The sequence below is a fragment of the Mustela lutreola genome, chromosome 2 (assembly GCF_030435805.1).
Source record: "Mustela lutreola isolate mMusLut2 chromosome 2, mMusLut2.pri, whole genome shotgun sequence".
NCBI lineage: Eukaryota > Metazoa > Chordata > Mammalia > Carnivora > Mustelidae > Mustela > Mustela lutreola.
Genome location: NC_081291.1, coordinates 12261990 through 12281316, shown reverse-complemented (window position 1 = coordinate 12281316; position 19327 = coordinate 12261990). Strand labels below are relative to the sequence as shown.

At 49.9% G+C, this 19327-nt stretch overlaps 1 protein-coding gene across 6 annotated transcripts in view; it reads left to right on the top strand.

The window, feature by feature from the left end:
• Positions 1 to 19252, top strand: part of AKAP8L (A-kinase anchoring protein 8 like) — a 28899-nt gene extending 9647 nt beyond the window's left edge. Inside the window, exons 3-15 of one of the 6 annotated variants that reach the window (XR_009350641.1) lie at positions 885 to 917; positions 1231 to 1471; positions 3454 to 3907; positions 4010 to 4106; positions 4189 to 4259; positions 4616 to 4667; positions 5474 to 5582; positions 7033 to 7174; positions 7262 to 7367; positions 7602 to 7732; positions 18439 to 18530; positions 18691 to 18786; positions 18862 to 18915. Coding sequence is in view for 5 of the 6 variants with exons in the window: in XM_059160297.1 (XP_059016280.1) it covers positions 885 to 917; positions 1231 to 1471; positions 3454 to 3907; positions 4010 to 4106; positions 4189 to 4259; positions 4616 to 4667; positions 5474 to 5582; positions 7033 to 7174; positions 7262 to 7367; positions 7602 to 7732; positions 18691 to 18786; positions 18862 to 19179 (1850 nt within the window). In the remaining variant the exon portion in view is untranslated. Of the gene's footprint in view, positions 1 to 884; positions 918 to 1230; positions 1472 to 3453; positions 3908 to 4009; positions 4107 to 4188; positions 4260 to 4615; positions 4668 to 5473; positions 5583 to 5732; positions 6261 to 7032; positions 7175 to 7261; positions 7368 to 7601; positions 7733 to 13067; positions 13572 to 18438; positions 18531 to 18690; positions 18787 to 18861 lie in introns of those variants that run through there. The other 5 variants (XM_059160298.1, XM_059160297.1, XM_059160302.1 and 2 more) reach the window with 5 other exon arrangements.
• The last annotated feature ends 75 nt before the right edge of the window (positions 19253 to 19327 follow it).

Below are 19327 nucleotides of genomic sequence, written 5' to 3'. Positions count from 1 at the left end.
GGACTCTGTCATTCATCACACTGCTGTCTCACTGAGCTTTGGTCCCTGTCCTGGGATAAAAGCATGTCTTGTCTGTCTGTAGGGTAGAGATAATAAGGAGTAGGAGACAACTCTGGAGTCTCACCAGAGACACTGGGAAAGTTCTGGTGGACTTCCCTGGGCAGGAACCATGTTTGCTTGGCTTGGAATTTCCACTTGACTTTGCACTTCGTCAATTCTCACTGGCTTTATATTCTGAAGGGGTGAATTTTTCTCGTGTGCTGGGTAAAATCCAGAGTATATTTAGTTTATAATCCAGATTGTTCTCTCAGTAGCATTTCTCAAGCTGGGAACTGTTTGTCCTTACCTCTGCCAGTAGGTTTCTGCACAGCACACACAAGATTCAAGTGCTTGGTTGTCCTCCCTGTTGAGGCATCTACTTGGGGGACCAGGATAGTCAGTTTCTCTGTTCCAGATGGCTTTTTTTGGGTGATTTGAGTGACATGATTTTCACAGTGGATGTGGGCTCTGTGCTGAACTTCTTGTTCAGCATAGTCTTTGTGAGGCACCAGAAACCGTTCTCCTCTTCCTCTGATTGGTGCTTAGCACAAAGTGGGAGTAATCTAATTCTGGATCCTCAAGGGAGGAGTATGAGAGCCAAATTCCTCAGCTGGCAGTGTTGGCAAGGGGAGGCCCCTTAAGTAACAGACGGCCAGAGCCACAAAACTTCTGGCACCAGAGCATGGGGTGACCTGGTTCATTTATGGAGTGCTCTTAAGCTCAGGGCTTCTTGGGGGAGGTTCAGTCTTCTGTCACCAGGCTGGCACTGGGAATCATCGTCTTTGTTTAAGCTCTTGTTGTATTATTATCAACTGTAGATGTAATTGCACTTTTCCTTTTTGTAGGGTATGGAACTTGGAACTCTGGGACAAACAGAGGCAAGTATTCCCATGAGTGCTCTCCTCTCCCTTGGGATTGAACTGGTTGTGTGTTTCCACCACTGCCCAGCTTGCCCAGAGTGTATTGGGAGGTGCTTTTGGGGGCCCCTTGTCCAGCTGCTCTTTCACAGGAGGTCCTGGGCTGGGACCCACCCAGCGGAATGGCTAGGCCCACCCAGCCTCAGGTGGCTAGGGTCCCCAGCTTGTCTCTGTGACAGAAGATGTCCTTGTCTCTCTGTCTGTCTCTCTGTCTGCCTGTCCTCTCCCTATCCCTGCCATCTCTGTCCGTCCGTCTCTGTCTTCCTCCTTGCAGGCTACGAGAACTATGGCTATGGCTACGGCTATGGCCAGGATAACACCACCAACTATGGGTATGGTATGGCCACTTCAAACTCTTGGGAAATGCCTAGCTCTGACACAAATGCAAACCCTAGTGCTGCGGGTAGCGCCAGTGCCGATTCCGTTTTGTCCAGAATTAACCAGCGCCTAGATATGGTGCCACACTTGGAGACAGACATGATGCAAGGAGGCGTGTACGGCTCAGGTGGAGAAAGGTGAGTGGGTGTCCGCCCAGGGGCTGAGGCTCTGCCGGGTGCCTGCTGTCTGCGGGCACCTCCCTCTGTGACCCGCCTTCTGTGTCAGCTTTCTCTCTCCTTGCTTCACTGCTGGGGCTGCCGGAGACTGCTCAGCATCTGCTGTGCTTCCCTTCTCTGGCCTGGGGCCCCTCCCTGCCCTTTGCTCTTGCTCTGTGGCCAGTCTCCCCATAGCTCGTAAGGGGAGGAACAAGCCTCAGTTGGGCCAACTTCACTGTATCCTCTGAATGGCTCTTCTCAGGACCAGAGTGTAAAGGGGCCCCTCCCTGTGGAGACAGGCGTTTGGAGATCTCATGAGACTTTGTATCCCACACAGGGTGAGCGCAGGACACATTGGGTTGGGCTTGAAGCAGGCAATGAGTCTTTGGGGCTGACCACAACAAGCTGGACGTCCCCATGTAAGAGAGCCAATATGGACACTTCCGGGCCACTCTTCTGAGCCTGACAAAGGTGTTCCTCTTGGGCCTCAAAAGTGCCTTTGTGAGGAACTGTTGTCGTCCTCATTCTTGAAGTGTAAGAGGTCACACTCCTTGCCTGAAGGCAGCCAGGACTAGGTGGTGGAACTGGGCCTGCCTCCTAGCTGGGCCCTATCCTGCAGCGTCATGCTGCGCGCATTTGTCTGCCATTATCTGAACTGGTGCTGGCTCAGAAGTCCTTGTGCCTTAGTGAGAGGCTTCAGTGAGGAGGGCACACAATGGCGTGGAGGATCCTAATGGCTCCAGCTGACAGATGGGAGGAGAGCAGAGAGTAAGGAGGGGTCGGGCCGGGCACTGGTGGGTTCAGGTGAGGCCCCAGGGCCACTGGGGGCAGAGGCCACCAAAGGGACTTGCATGCATTGGCTCTGTAGCAGGCAAAAAGGGTGAGGGGTTCCCAGACAGACCCCATACCCTCAGGCTGGGCAGCCGCTGCACTTGGCACTAGAAGGGGCTTGGCTTTTGGCTAGTGGCTGTGTGGACCCTGTTGCTGCTGGTGCCTGCTCTCTATGTACCTTCTTGCTACAGTCTAGAACAGGGGAGTAGGGGTGAGGGAAGGGTGACAACTGGGTAGTGCTGGCTACTTCTCCCACAGTTGCTGGCACTTCATGGCTGCCCAGTTTTGCCAGGAGGGGCCTCTGTGCCTGTGAGACGTGTGGGGTTAGGGATGGGGTATGTGGGCTGTACCCACGGTTAGAAGAGTTTTCTGTACATTGGGGAGGGTATGTGCTATGGTGAGTGCTGTGAAATGTGTAAGCCTGATGACTCTCAGACCTGTACCCCTGGGGCAAATAATACATTATATGTTAATAAAAATAATTTAAAAAAAAAAAAAAAAGAGCTTTCTGTGGCGCTCTCTTTCTCCTGGGAGGCTTGGCCTGCCTTTCCAGTTGCTGTGGAGGGTTCGATCCCACAAGGTTGATGTGATAGAGCTCTTTCTCTAGTCCCTGGGCAAAATCACAGTGACTTTCCTGGGAAACACTCTCCACTTGTCTCCCTTCTCCTTTTGGGTGGTGAGAGCCTTTGGAGGGATTGGAAGTTTGCTTAGCCAACAGGATGAGACCAGCACAGGGTTTCTTGTGGGCATCATCAGTCCTGTTGGACAAGCATTTGTGTGCTTAACTACCCACATACCACAGGACACTGGGGTGCTTGGTTCCACCCCCAAGTAGAGCCTTGGGCACTGTGGCTACCACAGATAAGTCCATGCTTCAAAGGGCTAAGGGCTGCAGGGTGTTTCTGCCCCTGTCTGAGATATACTCCATCCCATTGTCGGTTTGTCTTTGGGTCCCCTAGCTGGTACAGAGGCAGTCCTGAACACTGAGCCGCTCTGACAGGGTACCATAGGTGCTGGAGTAGGACTTCCTGTCCCGAGGACAGGAAGCTCTGGGGAAAGACAGGAACAGTAGGCTCCACCCAAGGGTAATGGGACCTGAGGGCCTCCCTGATGCTTGCCACCTGCTTCTGCAGATATGATTCCTATGAGGCCTGTGACTCGAGGGCCATTCTGAGCGAGCGCGACCTATACCGGTCAGGCTACGACTATGGCGAACTTGACCCCGAGATGGAAATGGCCTACGAGGGCCAATACGATGCCTACCGTGACCAGTTCCGCATGCGTGGCGGCGACACCTTTGGCCCACGGGCTCAGGGCTGGGCCCGGGACTCCAGGAGTGGCCGGCCGATGGCCTCGGGCTATGGGCGCATGTGGGAAGACCCCATGGGGGCCCGGGGCCAGTGCATGCCTGGTGCCTCCCGGCTGCCCTCCCTCTTCTCTCAGAACATCATCCCCGAGTACAGCATGTTCCAGGGCATGCGTGGCGGGGGCACCTTCCCAGGTGGCTCCCGCTTTGGCTTCGGTTTTGGCAATGGCATGAAGCAGATGAGGCGGACCTGGAAGACCTGGACCACGGCTGACTTCCGGGTGAGTAGAGGAAGCCATCCCTCCTGGCCCCTGCCTGGGTGGAGCAAGGAGCAAGGAGTGTGGAGCCGCCCGCCCTGACCCAGCTCCCACTTTCCAACCCAGACCAAGAAGAAGAAGAGAAAGCAGTGCGGCAGTCCCGATGAGCCAGACAGCAAAGCCACCCGGACGGACTGCTCAGACAACAGTGATTCAGACAATGGTGAGCTGGGCACTGGGTTGCCACTCCCTGCCCTCTATCCTGTGGGGCTCCCGGGCTGAGCTTGTCTCTTTGTGCTTTTCAGATGAGGGCACTGAGGGGGAGGCCGCAGAGGGCACTGAAGGCGCCGAGGCTGTGGAGAAGGGCTCCAGAGCAGTAAGTGGCTGCGCTCTGTGCACTGTCAGCAGGCGGGGCCTGTGCGGAGTGGGCTGGCTGAGCCTGTGCCACGGGGCAGGGCTCTCCACGGGGGCCGCAGGCCATCCTGGTCGTGCACGTGTGAAGAGCACAAGGGAGGTGGAGGTCTAGTGGAGAGAGAATAGGCTGCAGGCAGGCCATCCGGCCGGAGGCCGGGCTTCTTTATCAGAAAATGGTAAAATGAGCTCCCTGTGCAAGGGCTGCTGCGAGATTGTGAGACTTTTGGCCTAGTGCCTGACATTTCAGGCCTTGGCACTCAGAGCCATTATAAACAACTGTATGTGCTTTAACGTGGGGTTTTTGAAACTGTGTCCTAGGAAGGAGAAGATGAAGAAGGAAAAGAAGAAGGCAAAGAGGATGCAGAAAAGGGTGAGTCTTGTGAGTGGCCTGGATGCCGGGGAGACTGTTCCAGGTACTCAGAGTTGGAGGGATCCAGCTGAGGGCAGGGTTTTGACGGAAATGTGGTCAGCCTTGGTTTTACCTTCCTGTGGGGGCAGCAAGCAGAAGAGTTGGGGGGAACCACAGGCATACTTCCTGCCCTCCGTCCTTCAGTAGTGACAATTCCAAGTCCTCAGTGGCTGGTATCTAAGCTGGGACCCTCGGTGCAGTTTTTACGGCTCTGGTTTGCGTGTCCTCTCCCTTAGCGCCTCTCCAGCCCCTGTTGGGAGTCCGTGTCCCCCTACCTGAGTGATGAGCGCCAGCAGGTACCTAACAGTAAATCCAGCCTCAGCCCACTGTTGCCGCGGTGCGCCGTGCGGGGGGGGGGGGGTGGGCTGAGTCCTATGAGCTTTCGGGTCTTTACCTCTGGGGGCTGCACTTAGGCCTCAGCCAAGGCCTCCCTGCATCCCGCTACCTGGCCCCTCTGAACTTGTGCCAGTGTCCCCACCCAGACGGCTTCTGTTTGCCTTCCAGCCTCCCTGTGGCCCTCTGCAGAGTATGGGTGTTCTGGAGAACAGTGGGGTCAGCCTGTGTCCTCCTCTCTTCAGGACCTAGGCCCAAAACGGTTCCCTGCCCAGCCCAGGGTGCCCAGTCCTGCTCGTGGCCGGAGTCCTTGTTCGAACGGCTGCTCTCAGAACGGACTATCTGGAGTAGAAGGCGGGTGATCCAGCCGGAGGCCCCAGGGCCTGCCCTGACACAGTGGAACCAAGCTAGTGACTGTGCTCCTCTTTCCACAGGGGCCCTGAGCACCCAGGATGATAGTGGGCAGATCAAGCGCAAGTTGCAGGCAGGCAAGAAGAGCCAGGACAAGCAGAAAAAGCGGCAGCGAGACCGCATGGTGGAAAGGTAACCGGCTTCCCTCCAGTCCTTTGCCTCTGCCTCGCTCCGGGGCTGCCGCCTGGAGAGCAGGGCCATAGCTCTGCCGCCTCGCCGCCCTCAGGCCTCCCTCGGGAGCTGCCACCTGCTCAGCCGTGCATGGACCCTGCTTCCCGCCAGGCCCAGCTCCCAAGGCCTGACTCGTTCCCTGCCCCACTGCGGCCGCCTGGCGACCGCTGGCGTCTTTGACCTGAGACCCGACACTGCTCGGCACCGTTGCCCAGAAGCTCCAGCGCTAGGTCACTCGGCGCACGAGCCCCGAGGTGCACTGGGGGCCCGATGCCCCTGCGGGAGGGGGCCAGCTCATCAGAGACTCGAGGTCCAAGGCGCCTGTGCCACCCCAGCTAGCTGCCAAGAGGCTGCCGCCGCGCCCAGGAGAGATGGCAGCACCTGTGGGCTGTGGCAGCCGAGGGCCTGCCCTCTGCCCTGCCCGCCGGCCCTGTCAGGCCGGGCCTGTTTGCAGCTGAGGCCTTCACGCCCCTTGGTCGGGTCTGTCTGCCCTCAGGGCTCCCGCACTGGCGCTTGCCTCCTCCTCCTCCGCCTCAGACTCTTGCTCTTGCTGGACCTTCCTCAGCCTCGCCGGCGCCCGGCCCCTGGGCTCTCCAGACAAAGCTGACCCCGTGGCCCAGATAAGGACGTCCGGCAGAGGTAGGGACCCGCCCCGAGGCCTCGGTGGCGGCTGGCCTCCTCCGCCCCTTGCCACGGCGGCCTGCTCCAGCCCAGGCCCCAGACCCCAGGCTTCTGCTGTGGACACCAGGCCCAGACAGAGCACCTCGCTCAGGTGACTCCAGGCTGCCCTCTGGCAGGCCAGGCGGGCATCCTCCTTCCAGCTCAGACTGGTCTCTTCTTGGAAGAGGAAGATGAGGCAGCAGGAGCCCAGGCCTGCTTGCCTCCCATCCCTCCCGACACCACCCCCAAGCATTCTGAGCAGAGGATGGGCTGGGCCTTTCAGTCCCCCAGACCCAGAAGGAAGATGCAGCACCTTTTCGGGCCCTGCCTCAGGACTGTGTACTCCACTCTGCACCTCAGGGCCACCTGGCTCACGCCAGGGCATCCTTCCTTCCGGTCCCCAGCTGGGCCAAGTGCACACGCTCGTGCCCAGCCTTGCTAGAGAGGCCCACCGGCAGCCTTCCAGCGACTCCTGGCCTGTTGCAGCAGCTGCTGCCTCGGGTTTCAGCCTCCTGTCTGGGAAGGAAGAGTTCCACCCCTGCCCCCCACGTTGCAGTAACTGCAGTCTGCAGACTTTCTGTCCCTTTCTACTCCCGACCCTACTGGTCCCAGCTTGTCCCCCTGCTGGGACCGCCCTTCAGAGGCCCATGAGCAAGGCCTGTTTCAGGGCTCGCAGCTGGGTTGGGTGAGGCGGCAGCACTGCTCCCTGGGACCCTTGAGGCCTCAGCCCCTTGTTTCTTTCCTGTGGCAGGATCCAGTTTGTGTGCTCTCTCTGCAAATACCGGACCTTCTACGAGGAGGAGATGGCCAGCCACCTCGATAGCAAGTTCCACAAGGAGCACTTTAAATACGTAGGCACCAAGCTCCCCAAGCAGACAGCTGACTTTCTGCAGGTGAGCCTTGGAGCAACAGCTTCTCAGACCCCTTGAAGCACAGAGCAGCCTGCACAAACCTTGGTATCTCCTCGGTATCTTTGGCAGGAGTATGTTGCCAATAAAACCAAGAAGACAGAGGAACTCCGGAAAACCGTGGAGGACCTTGATGGTCTGATTCAGCAGATCTACAGAGACCAGGATCTTACCCAAGGTGAGGAGGTTCCATCCCACTCCAACAAGGCAGAGACTCAGCCTACCCTTCTCTGATTCTCAGAGTGGGGTCAAGATACCCCTCTATTCCCCCAGGGAGGGTCAGTGAGAACAGCCTCAGGCCCACGTGGAAATGGCAGGGCAAAGTGAGGAGCTGGTCTGGTGTTTTCCCTAAACTGCTGGGTATGTCTTAGGTCCCTGGAACCAGTGGTGACCCTCCTTCTCCTCCCTGCAGAAATTGCCATGGAGCATTTTGTGAAGAAAGTAGAGGCAGCGCACTGTGCAGCCTGTGACCTCTTCATTCCCATGCAGTTTGGGATCATTCAGAAGCACCTCAAGACCATGGATCACAACCGCAACCGCAGGGTGAGTGGCCACCAGTGCCCTTCTGCCATCCTGTGCGTTGACTTAGGGGGCGGTGCTGGGGTTATAACCTCTGTTTGCCCATGAGGCACTGCAGGAGATGTGGTGGGGCAGGAAGATGGAGACATTTCAGTGCAGCTGTAGGGAGAAGGGAGGGAAATGGGGACACTGCCAGGTGCATTAGAGCTGGACCCTTAACGCTATGGGATATGGGGACCTTCGTGTGCATAGGGCCACCAGCCAGAATAGGTTCAGAAACCCAAGAGGAAGTGTACAGTGTGCATCTTGCTAGCGGAGGGGTTCATGAGGGCTGGGCTAAGGGCCTTTGGCTCTCTCCTGTAGGCAGTTTTTAAGTCGGGCACTAACAGGATTAGAGTGGCCGCAGCACTTGGTGTAGAGGGAGATCTCAGGGGCACACGAAGAACTGTGGCACTACCGAGCTACAGGAGTGCCTCCACTTTGGGAGTGATGAGAAAGGCTGGACAGAAGGGCTATTTAAGGAAGTGACCATCTGGGATGTCTTGGGCTTCTGGCTTGAGTAACTAGGTGGACAGAGCTGCTGCTAAGATAAGGGGGTAGGGATATGGTACAGGGAAAGGAGTAAGTCTGGCCAGAAGGTGAACAAATTCAGTCTTTTTGCCAATGTATCCTCAATGCCTAGCACACAAGCCAGAGGAGGTGTTTTTTGATTGAGGGGGTGACCTGCTGGGCTGAAGGTGGCTGTCAGAGGTCCACTTGGGGTGGGGGGCGGGGCAGTGGGGCGGAGGGATCTATGCAGTAGGGAGAGAACTCAGGACCAAGACCAGGACCAGGTCGGGGCCCCCAGAGGCTTGACTGCCACCACCCTGGAGGAGGCGGAGGGGATTTATGTGCAGATGATGGCAGCCATGGGGAGCATAGGAAATAGCACTGCTCAGCCTTTTTCCACAGCCATCAGATTCATCTCTGGTCTTTCTTGATGCACTGATTCTCAACAATGGGATGGGGGAGGTGGTGGTGGAGATCTTGTGTAGATCTTGCCAACACCAGGTTCTGGAACTAGGATCTGATAAGGCGGTAAGAAGAGAGCAGACCGCAGTGCATGATATTAAAATGTGGAAAATCTAGGTGAAATGAGGGATAGCCAGTAAAATGTAGACTCACATTGATCCTAGAAGTTTGGGGGAAAAAACAAAAAAGCCATAGCTGCTAATAGAGCTGCTAATAGAAGATAACTTAGAAATTAGAAAGCACTGGGTGCCTGGGTGGCTCAGTGGGTTAGGCCGCTGCCTTCGGCTCGGGTCATGATCTTAGGGTCCTGGGATCGAGTCCCGCATCGGGCTCTCTGCTCAGCGGGGAAGCCTGCTTCCTCCTCTCTCTCTCTGCCTGCCTCTCTGCCTACTTGTGATCTCTCTCTGTCAAATAAATAAATAAAATCTTTATAAAGAAAAAAGAAATTAGCACCAGAGGTTGTTGAGTTACAGAGATTTGAGTACAATTTAAATACTGTATTTTAAGTTTCCAGACTGTAGAAATGAATGAAAAACTTCTAATTATAATTATTTTGGGTCACAGCTTTAAGATATAATTCATCTAGCATACAGTTCACCCATTTAAGCTATACAGTGCAGTAGTTTTTAGTATATTACAGTTGTGCAGCCATCAGCACAGTCAGTTATAGAACATTTTTATCACTTCAGAAAGAAACTCCTGTCCTTTCACTCTCACTCCCTAATGCCCCCACCATGTTTCCCCAGCCTCAGACAACCACTGAACTACTGTGTCTCTGTATATTTGCTAATTCTGGGCATTTCACGTAAATGGAAAATATGTGGTCTTCTGTGAACAGCTTCTTCCATTCATCGTGCTTTCAGGGTATATCCAGGTAGCATGTGTCCAAACGACATTCCTTATGGCCTAATCCTATTCTCTTGCATGGGTATACCATATTTGGTCTATCAGTTCATTAATTTGGACATTTGGGCTGTTTTCACCTTTTGGCTCTAACGCTATTACAAGCATTTGAACATGTGTGTACAAGTTTTTGTGTGAGCATGTGTTTTTCTCTTGGGTATGTATCTAGGAGTGGAATGTATGAATCCAGTAGTAACTATGTTTAACTTCTTCAGGAACAGCAGAATATTTTCCAGAGTGGCTGCACCATTTTATATCCCATCATGTTTTATATTCCCATCAGCAATAGTGTGCGGGTTCTGGTTTCTCCATACTTCTTTAGCGCTGATATATGACTTTCTGATTCTAGCCTTCCTAGTGCGTGTGAAGTGCTTTCTACTGTTTATTTATTTATTTATTTATTTAAAGATCTTAGAGAGATAGAGAATGAGTGGTAGGGAGGAGCAGAGGGAGAGACAGAGAAGCACCTGTAGAGCAGGAAGCCCGATGTGGGGCTTGATCCAGGACGCTGGGATCACGACCCAGGCTGAAGACAGATGCTCAATCAACCGAGCAGCCCAGGAACCCCTATTTTTTATTTGGATTTCCCTAATGACAGTAATGTTGAGCATCTTTTAATGGGTTTGTTAGCCATTTATCTGTGTCCTTGGAGTTGGAGAATGTCTATTCAGATCTTGTGTTTTTTGTGTTTTTTTTTAAGATTTTATTTATTCATTTGACAGACAGAGATAACAAATAGGCAGAGAGGAAGGGAAGCAGGCTCCCCGCCGAGCAGAGAGCCTGATGTGGGGCTCGATCCCAGGACCCCGGGATCATGACCCGAGCCGAAGGCAGAGGCTTTAGCCCACTGAGCCACACAGGTGCCCTTCTTGTGTTTGTTTCTTAGTTGCATGGTCTTCTTGAGTTATAGAGTTTTTAATATATTCTAGGGGTGCCTGGATAGCTCAATTGGTTAAGTGTCTGACTCCTGGTCTGGTTTCAGAGCAGGTCATGATCTCAGAGCCATGAGATCGAGCCCCATGTTGCGCTCTGCCCTCAGTTCAAGTTGGCTTGAGATTTTCTCCCTCTCCCCCTTCCCCCGACTCACATTCCTGCTATTTCTAAAACAAATAAATAAATGAGATCTTTAGGAAAAGAGTCCTTTATATATTCTAGATGCAAATCCTTTATCAGACCTACAGTTTACAAACATTTTCTCCCAGTTTGTATGTTGGTTTGTCACCTTCTTGATGTGTCTGCAGCACAAAAGTTCCATTTTGATAGAGACCAGTTTATTTTGTTGGCTTGTGCTTGGGGTGTCATGGCCAAGAGTCCATTGTTAAATCCAGGGTCACAAAGATTTATCCTTGTGTTTCTCATAAGCTTCAGCTCTTTTAATTTGGATCTTTTGATGCCATCTTTTTTTTAATCCAGTTTGACTATCTTTTGATTAGTTTGCTTAATCCATTCAGATTTAATGTTATTACTGAGATGATCAGATTTACATCTCTTGTTCTATTCCTCCTTTACTGGTTTTTGGTTTTTGGTTTTAATTTTTTAGTGTAACATTTTGATTTCCTTAATGATTTTTTTGTGTGTGCTACATTTTTGGGGGGACATCTTTTCTGAGTGGTTTCTCTAGGGTTTACCTTATACATACTAACTTCTCAGAATCTTTTTCAGATAGAATACCTTAATTTCAATGGAACTGAATTACTCATTTATAGCTCTATGTAGGCGGTTGTTGTGTTACTGTTGAATATAGTATTTTATCTGCATGTGTTACAATCCTAATAACACAAAGGCAATAGTGTAATACAGTATCATGACTACTTTATGTAATTTTATGTCTTTTAAGGAAGCTGACAGACGAAAGGGAAGCAATTATATATTTACATATTATATATATTTCTAGTTTTTTGTATTTTTTATATTTCATATTTTTATATATTTTATATATATATATTTATACATATTCTATGTATTTCTAGTTTTTGTTATATTAGCCTTCTTATTTCTTACTTTTGGTTCTCTCCATCTGAGTTTTTCCTGTGGATTTAAGTTACCATCTGTAGTCACTTCTTTATTTGTCCGATACAGCTTTAGTCCCGTTATTAGCAAAACATGTGCCGTTATTAGCAAACATGTTTCTGTGTGCTAACAGATCAAACAGTACAAATGTGTGTGTGTGTGTATTGCTTTATACAACTAGTTTTTAGTCCGTTGAGAAGATAGGCAAAGAATCACACGTTTATAGTGTCTGTTTTTGTTGGTCTTTCACATGGGTTCGCATTACTGTCTGGGGTCACTTGCTTTCAGCATGGAGAACTTCCTTTAGTATTTCTTACAAGGTCTAATGGCAGCAGACGCAGGTATTCTTGATTGTGGAATGTCTATTTCACCTTTTTTTTTTTTTTTTTAAGATTTTATTTATTTATTTGACAAGACAGAGATCCCAGGTAGGCAGAGAGGCAGGCAGAGAGAAAAGGGGAAGCAGGCTCCCTGCTGAGCAGAGGGCCCGATGTGGGGCTCGATCCCAGAACCCTGGGATCATGACCTGAGCCGAAAGCAGAGGCTCCAACCCACTGAGCCACCCAGGCGCCCCATTCGCCTTCATTTTTTGAAAGATAGCTTGGCTAGGCATAGGAGTCTCGTTTGACACTTTTTTCTTGGAACTTTTTTTTTTTTTTAATTTTATTTGACAGAGAGAGATCACAAGTAGGCAGAGAGGCAGGGAGAGAGAGAGAGGAGGAAGCAGGCTCCCTTCTAAGCAGAGAGCCCAATGCGGGACTCGATCCCAGGACCCTGAGATCATGACCTGAGCCGAAGGCAGCGGCCCAACCCACTGATCCACCCAGGCGCCCCTTCTTGGAACATTTTAAATATGTTCTTTTTGCTGCTTTCTAGCCTTGTTTCTCATGAGAAGCCAACCTTTAACCTTACTGGGATTCCCTTAAGTGATGATGCATTTTCCTTTTGCTTTCAACACTTTTTCCTTGTATTCAGCTTTTAGCACTTTTATTATGAGTCTTTTTGTGGATCTCTTTGTATTTATTCTACTTGGAGTTTGTTGAGCTTCTTGGATGTCTAGTTTTTCACCAGATTTACCAAGTTTGCATGCATTTTTTCCCTTTTTTTTTTTTTTTTTTAAAGATTTTATTTATTTGACAGAGAGATACAGCGAGAGATAGAACACAAGCAGGGAGAGTGGAAGAGAGAAAAGCAGGCTTTCCACTAAGCAGGGAGCCCAATGTGGGGCTCGATCCCAGGACCCTGGGATCATGACCTGAGCTGAAGGCAGACACGTAATGACCGAGCCACCCAGGCACCCCTGCATTTTTTCTTCATAAATTTTTTTCGGCTTCTTGCTCCTCTTCTGCTGGTATTTCCATTATGTGTATGTCAGGTCATCTACTGGTGTCCCAAGGTTGTCTGACAATATTTTTCTTTTTTCTCTGTTTTTCAGATCCTTTCTCCACCAATCTATAGATTTTCTAATTCTTCTGCCAGTTCAAATCTACCATTAAGCCCATGTAGTGAATTAATCATTTCAGTTACTGTACTTTTCAGCTCCAAGACTTATGTTTCTTTTCTATAATTTGTCTCTTTACTGATACTCTGTATTTGATGAGACCTTGTCATCATGCCTTTTCCTTCTTCCCACCCCTATCCTACTCTTGTTCCTGTATTTGCTTACTTATTTGTTTGGTCAAATTATTTGTTGAAGTCTCTCTCATCTCCACAACGTGAAGCCTTTGGTAGGGTGCCTTGGAGGAGGAAGCCATGGGACACAGCTTCCTGGAACAACAGCCATCCTGAAATAACAGTGGTTTTCACTGACAAGGTTCTCTTTTCTCTTTCTCAGACTAAACTTAACTATTACAAACTACAAAAACTGCAGATTGCTGTGTTGTTTTCAGCAATGCTTCGAGACATTAAATTGTTCTCCAATCTGAGTCAATTAAATAAATCCAGGCTCTTTTCTTTTCTTTTTTTTTTTTTTTTTAAAGATTTTATTTGTTTATTTGACAGACAGAGATTACAAGTAGACAGAGAGGCAGGCAGAGAGAGAGGAGGAAGCAGGCTCCCTGCTGAGCAGAGAGCCCGATGCGGGACTCGATCCCAGGACCCTGGGATCATGACCTGAGCCGAAGGCAGAGGCTTAACCCACTGAGCCACCCAGGCGCCCTCCAGGCTCTTTTATACTGATTATTTTTGAGGTCATTGTTTGAGAGTTCTGAGCCCTGTAGGCTCTTCTTTTTTTTTTCTTTCTTTTAATATTTAATATTTATTTGACAGAGAGGGAGAGATCACAAGTAGGCAGAGAGGCAGGCAGAGAGGCAGGCAGAGAGGCAGGCAGAGGGGGAGGTGGAAGCAGGCTCCCTTTCTGAGCAGAGAGCCTGACACGGGGCTCGATTCCAGGACCCTGAGATCATGACCTGAGCTGAAGGCAGAGACTTAACCCACTGAGCCACCCAGGCGCCCCCCTGTAGGCTCTTCTTAGCTGTTTTGTTGGTTCTCTCTGGTAATGGGGGACAGCTGATGATTTAGCTTATATTAGTATCCAATCTACTGGTCTCCTTTGAATTGCTTTTCCCCATACCCTCCACTGTTTTGAGAGAGCCCTCTGTCTTAAACTTCCTAACACACTTAGGAATAAAGTAAGTTCCTTGGGGTGGGGGGCGTGCCTGGGTGGCTTAGTCATTAAGCTTCTGCCTTCTGCTTGGGTCATGATCCCAGGGTCCTGGGATCAAGCCCCGAGTCAGGCTCCCTGCTCAGCGGGATGCCTGCTTCTCCCTCTCCCACTCCCCCTGCTTGTATTCCCTCTCTTGCTGTGTCTCTCTGTCAAATAAATAAAATCCTAAAAAAAAAAAGTTCCTTTGGAAAGAAAATTGGGAGCTTACTGTTTTAAGGCCTGTCTCTAGGTAAAACCTAAGCTTGATAACTTTTCCTTACTCAGTATTTCTTCATTTGCTGTATGTCCTTAGGACCTTTTCCCTTGACTTTAAAGGGTTGTGTTGTTCTATAGTCTTCATCAGTTTTACTACGGAGAAGGTTCACATAGCTTATCAAGTTGTCATGCTGGAAGTGTATCCTCTGATGTATTTTTAGGAAGATTTTTACAAGACCAGTGCTCTAAGCCCTGAGCTATGGAGCCTAGGAAGATTTTTAAACCTTAATTCCAAAAATATGATAAGGATAATGCCAAGATAAAACTGTAGGGTAAAGAAGGGACGCCTGGGTGGCTCAGTTGGTTAAGCAGCTGCCTTCAGCTCAGGTCATGATCCCAGCATCCTGGGATCGAGTCCCACATCGGGCTCCTTGCTCGGCAGGGAGCCTGCTTCTCCCTCTGCCTCTGCCTACCATTCTGTCTGCCTGTGCTCGCTCGCTCCCCCCCCCCTCTCTGATAAATAAATAAAATCTTTAAAAAAAAAAAAACTGTAGGGTAAAGAATAAAGTGTTGAATATAATATTAGTAATTACCAATATAGTAGAGATTCAAGTGTATATTACATTTTTTTTTTTTTTTAAAGATTTTATTTATTTATCAGAGAGAGAGAGGGGGAGAGAGCGAACACAGGCAGACAGAATGGCAGGCAGAGGCAGAGGGAGAAGCAGGCTCCCCGCTGAGCAAGGAGCCCGATGTGGGACTCGATCCCAGGACGCTGGGATCATGACCTGAGCCGAAGGCAGCTGCTTAACCAACTGAGCCACCCAGGCGTCCCGTATATTACATTTTTTTAAGGTTTTATTTATTTCACAGAGAGAGACACAGTGAGAGAAGGAACACAAGCAGGGGAAGTAGGGGAGGAAGAAGCAGACTTCCTTCCCGCCAAGTGGGGAGCCCAATGTGGGGCTTAATCCTGGGACCTCTGGGATGATGACCTGAGCCAAAGGCAGAGGCCTAACGACTGAGCCACCCAGGCGCCCCATGTACTACACTGTAATTTAGTATGTTTCTGGAATACAAGGATGGTTCAGTAACAAATTAGCAACAGTATCAGTGTGAAATACTGGAAATGAAAACTTTATATGCAAATAATGTGATTATATTCTTAGAAAAGCTGAATGATTCCAACAGAATGGTCTTAGAATTAACAGAATGTGATAAAGGGATGGAATTCAAGATAATATCCAGAAAGAAATAGCCTTTCTCCATTCTGGTAATACCCAGTTAGAAATGAAAATGGGGAAAAATCTGGGGTACCTGGGTGGCTCAGTGGGTTGAGCCTCTGCCTTCGGCTCGGGTCATGATCTTCGGGTCCTGGGATCCACCAGAAAGGGTGGTAATTGAGTTCAGGGAGTTGGTTTAGCAAATAAAACTTTTTTTTTTTTAAGATTTTATTTTTTTATTTATTTGACAGAGAGAGAGAGAGAGATCACAAGTAGGCAGAGAGGCAGGCAGAGAGAGGGGCAAAGCAGGCTCCCTGCTGAGCAGAGAGCCTGATGCGGGGCTGGATCCCAGGACCCTGAGATCATGATCCGAGCCGAAGGTGGAGGCTCAACCCACTGAGCCACTCAGGCGCCCCAGCAAATATAACTTTTTTAAAGCCACTACAATTAAAATGTGATATTGGCATAGTAATAAAGCAGTGGAACCAGAATAGAGTCTAATGAAAGATGCCAGTATGTTTTGGAACTTAGTAATTATCAAAGTCAGTATATGTTCCTTCTCTGAAACTCAAGGGCCAGATATTTTCAAATTAGTTTTTGGATTTCCAAACAGCTACATGGTAATGATCACTAACATCCCTAATGGGACCTGGGAGAGTGACTTGTAGTTGAACCATCAATAATGCCTCAAATGACTTACAGAAGTGGGATAAATAAAGATGGTATAAAAACACAATGGAGGGATGCCTGGGTGGCTCAGTTGGTTAAGAGTCTGCCTTTGGTTCAGGTCATAATCCCAAGATCTTGGGATAGAGTCCCACATCAGGCTCCTTGCTCAGCGGGGAGAATGCTTCTTCCTCTGCCTACCGCTCCCCCTGCTTGTGCCAATAAGTAAATAAAATCATAAAACACACACACACACACACACACACTGGAGCTTAGGAGAAAACTCTTCCTCTGGATTTAAGATTTGTGGAGAAGGGATTATTACAGACCTGTATGTCAACTTAATGGAGAAACAATTGTTTATCTCATTAGTTTCTGGGGAAAAAAGCTGGACCCCTAACCTACTACCATATATTAAATTCTAGAAATAATGTGAAAAATTAAAGAGCAAAATTTAGAACCTGACCTGGAGGTTACACAAAGCCTTCCTGAGCAAGCCAGGAAACCCAGAAGATGACCTTCTAGAATGCTGGGCAAGGGGCCCCGTGTGTCTGTCAGATCACTCACATTCACTGGTGGACAGGGAAATGCCAGCGAGGCCTCATCCTTTTTTCTTTCCTTCAGCCACATAAGTATCCAACAGTGCTAACATCTGATGCTGCTTAGGAATCAAAGGGATCAGTATATTGTTTTAGTACAGGCGGAGGAAGCCCAACTTACTATAGCTTAGTACAACTTTTTGCAGAGGACTGAGGCAGCACACTTTGGGGAACCTGTTGGGTAGCACTAATATGGAAGTATTTAAGTTTATTCTGGTGGTGTTTGGTTCTTGTAGCAAAATCTGGACACCATGTAAATGGGCTTCCCTTGGGAGCTGTGTGTACATCTCTGTGCCTACAGGGAGGAGGATCATGTGTTGGCGAGTAAGGAGTTGCAGAGGAAATGGTCTGACCTCGCATCCTAATTTTGCATCTTTAACTTGTTTCATTTTGAGCATGCATGAAGACTATCCATATTTTCCCCAAATAGTAGAGAAAATGAATAAAGAAAAAAAAAGATGAAGGTGGGAAAAGGAAATAGAAACAGCAAGTGAGAGGATGATGTGAAGAGCTGGCTGGGGTGCAGCAGTAGGATTCCTGGGGGTGGGCTCCCCATGCCAACAGAAATAGCTTTTATCTTCTTTCAGCTTATGGCTTTACACATACATTATCTTCATGATGATGAAAGTGAGATTTGCCTGTACTTACACTACTGAGGAAACCACTTAGCATTTTGGTATAAATCCTTCCAGACAAAAATGCCCTGGCATGCTATGCACAGTGGCCCATCACAGACCTTTCTCACCACACAGGAGGTGAGCCTCTTTTTTTATTTTTTATTTTTTAATTTATTTATTTGAGGAAGAGAGGGTACAGAAGCAGTGGGGAGGGGCAGAGGGAGACTCCCTGCGGAGTGCAAAACCCCATGTGGGGCTTGATCCTAGGACCATGGGCTCATGACTTGAGCTGTAGTCTGTTGTTTAACCAGTTTAGCTATCCAGAGGCCCCAGAGATGAGCCCTGTCTTAAGGACTGCATAGGGTTCTTTAGAATATTTTAACTACTTCACAGAACTTTTAGGTGCTTTCCAGTTTTTCACTACTGCAACTATGTGCATGAATGTTTCCAAGTCTTAAACTTAGGATAGTCTTGTAAAGAATTACTGAGACAAATTTTTAAGACAAGCTTTTGCTTTTGATACATTTTATCAAACTGCTTTTCAGAAAGTAAGTAAACATTTGACCCTGTCACCCTCAGGGTAGAAGGGTCTCTCTTCAGTGGGCTAAAAGGACGTATATCATTTAAATGTACTGTCTGACATTTGTATTCCTGTTCTTGTATCCTCTCTGTTAATCTTAAAAAGTTCCTTACATATGGGCAGTTGGCTTGTTGTTATGGGTTGCATCTCCGGCTTTTCATAGGTTTCCTAATTTGTTCACTGTTTGTAGTTTTTATGTAAGCACATCAGATTTCTGCTGTACAGCCGTAAAGACATATGTCTTTAATCAATTACATACAGTACGTATGGTGTGGAAGAATGGAGCATTCGAGCAAAGATCAGATCAGGTCTTGGCTCCGTGCTTGTAGAGTGGCCCTACGCTTGTACCCAAGGTACACTTGTACACTGATTTCACCATGTGGTTAGAGTGCTTGGCTGTGCTGAGCTGGGGGCAAGGGGGTTTGGGAGGACTCTGCAGATCTGGTGGGGTGGGGGAGGGGGGCTTTCTGGCGCCCAGAGCAGCCTCTCCAGCCCTACCTGCCTTGCCTGCAGCTCATGATGGAGCAGTCCAAGAAGTCCTCGCTCATGGTGGCCCGCAGCATCCTCAACAACAAAATCATCAGCAAGAAGCTGGAACGCTACCTGAAGGTGAGGCGCGCCGGTCCCGGCCCCCTGCCCCCACGGGTCCTTCCCTCGCTTCAGTGTTGGCCTCCTTCCCCACAGGGTGAAAACCCATTCACTGATAGCCCCGAAGAGGAGAAGGAACAGGAGGAGGCCGAAGGCGGCGCCCTGGACGAGGGAGCGCTGGTCGAAGCGGCAGGGGGCGCCGAGGGTGCAGATGGCACGCCGGCGCAGCCCCCTGTGCCCCCGGAGCCAGCCCCCGAGGCCGCGTCCCCACCGCCACCACCGCCGCCCCCAGAAGAGGAGGAGGAGGAGGCCGTGCCCCTGCTGGGTGGGGCGCTTCAGCGCCAGATCCGCGGTATCCCGGGCCTCGACGTAGAGGCCGACGACGACGAGGAGGGTGGCGGGGGCGCACCGTAACCCGGGCCCCAGGCGGGCAGGACCCGCGTGGCCAAAGCTGGAAGCCGGGCCTAATAAAGCTCTTCCCATCCCACTTCTAGTTCGTTTGTTGGTGTGCAGCAGGGACGCCGTCGTTGGGAGCGGTGTGCGCCTGCGCGCGGGACCCGGG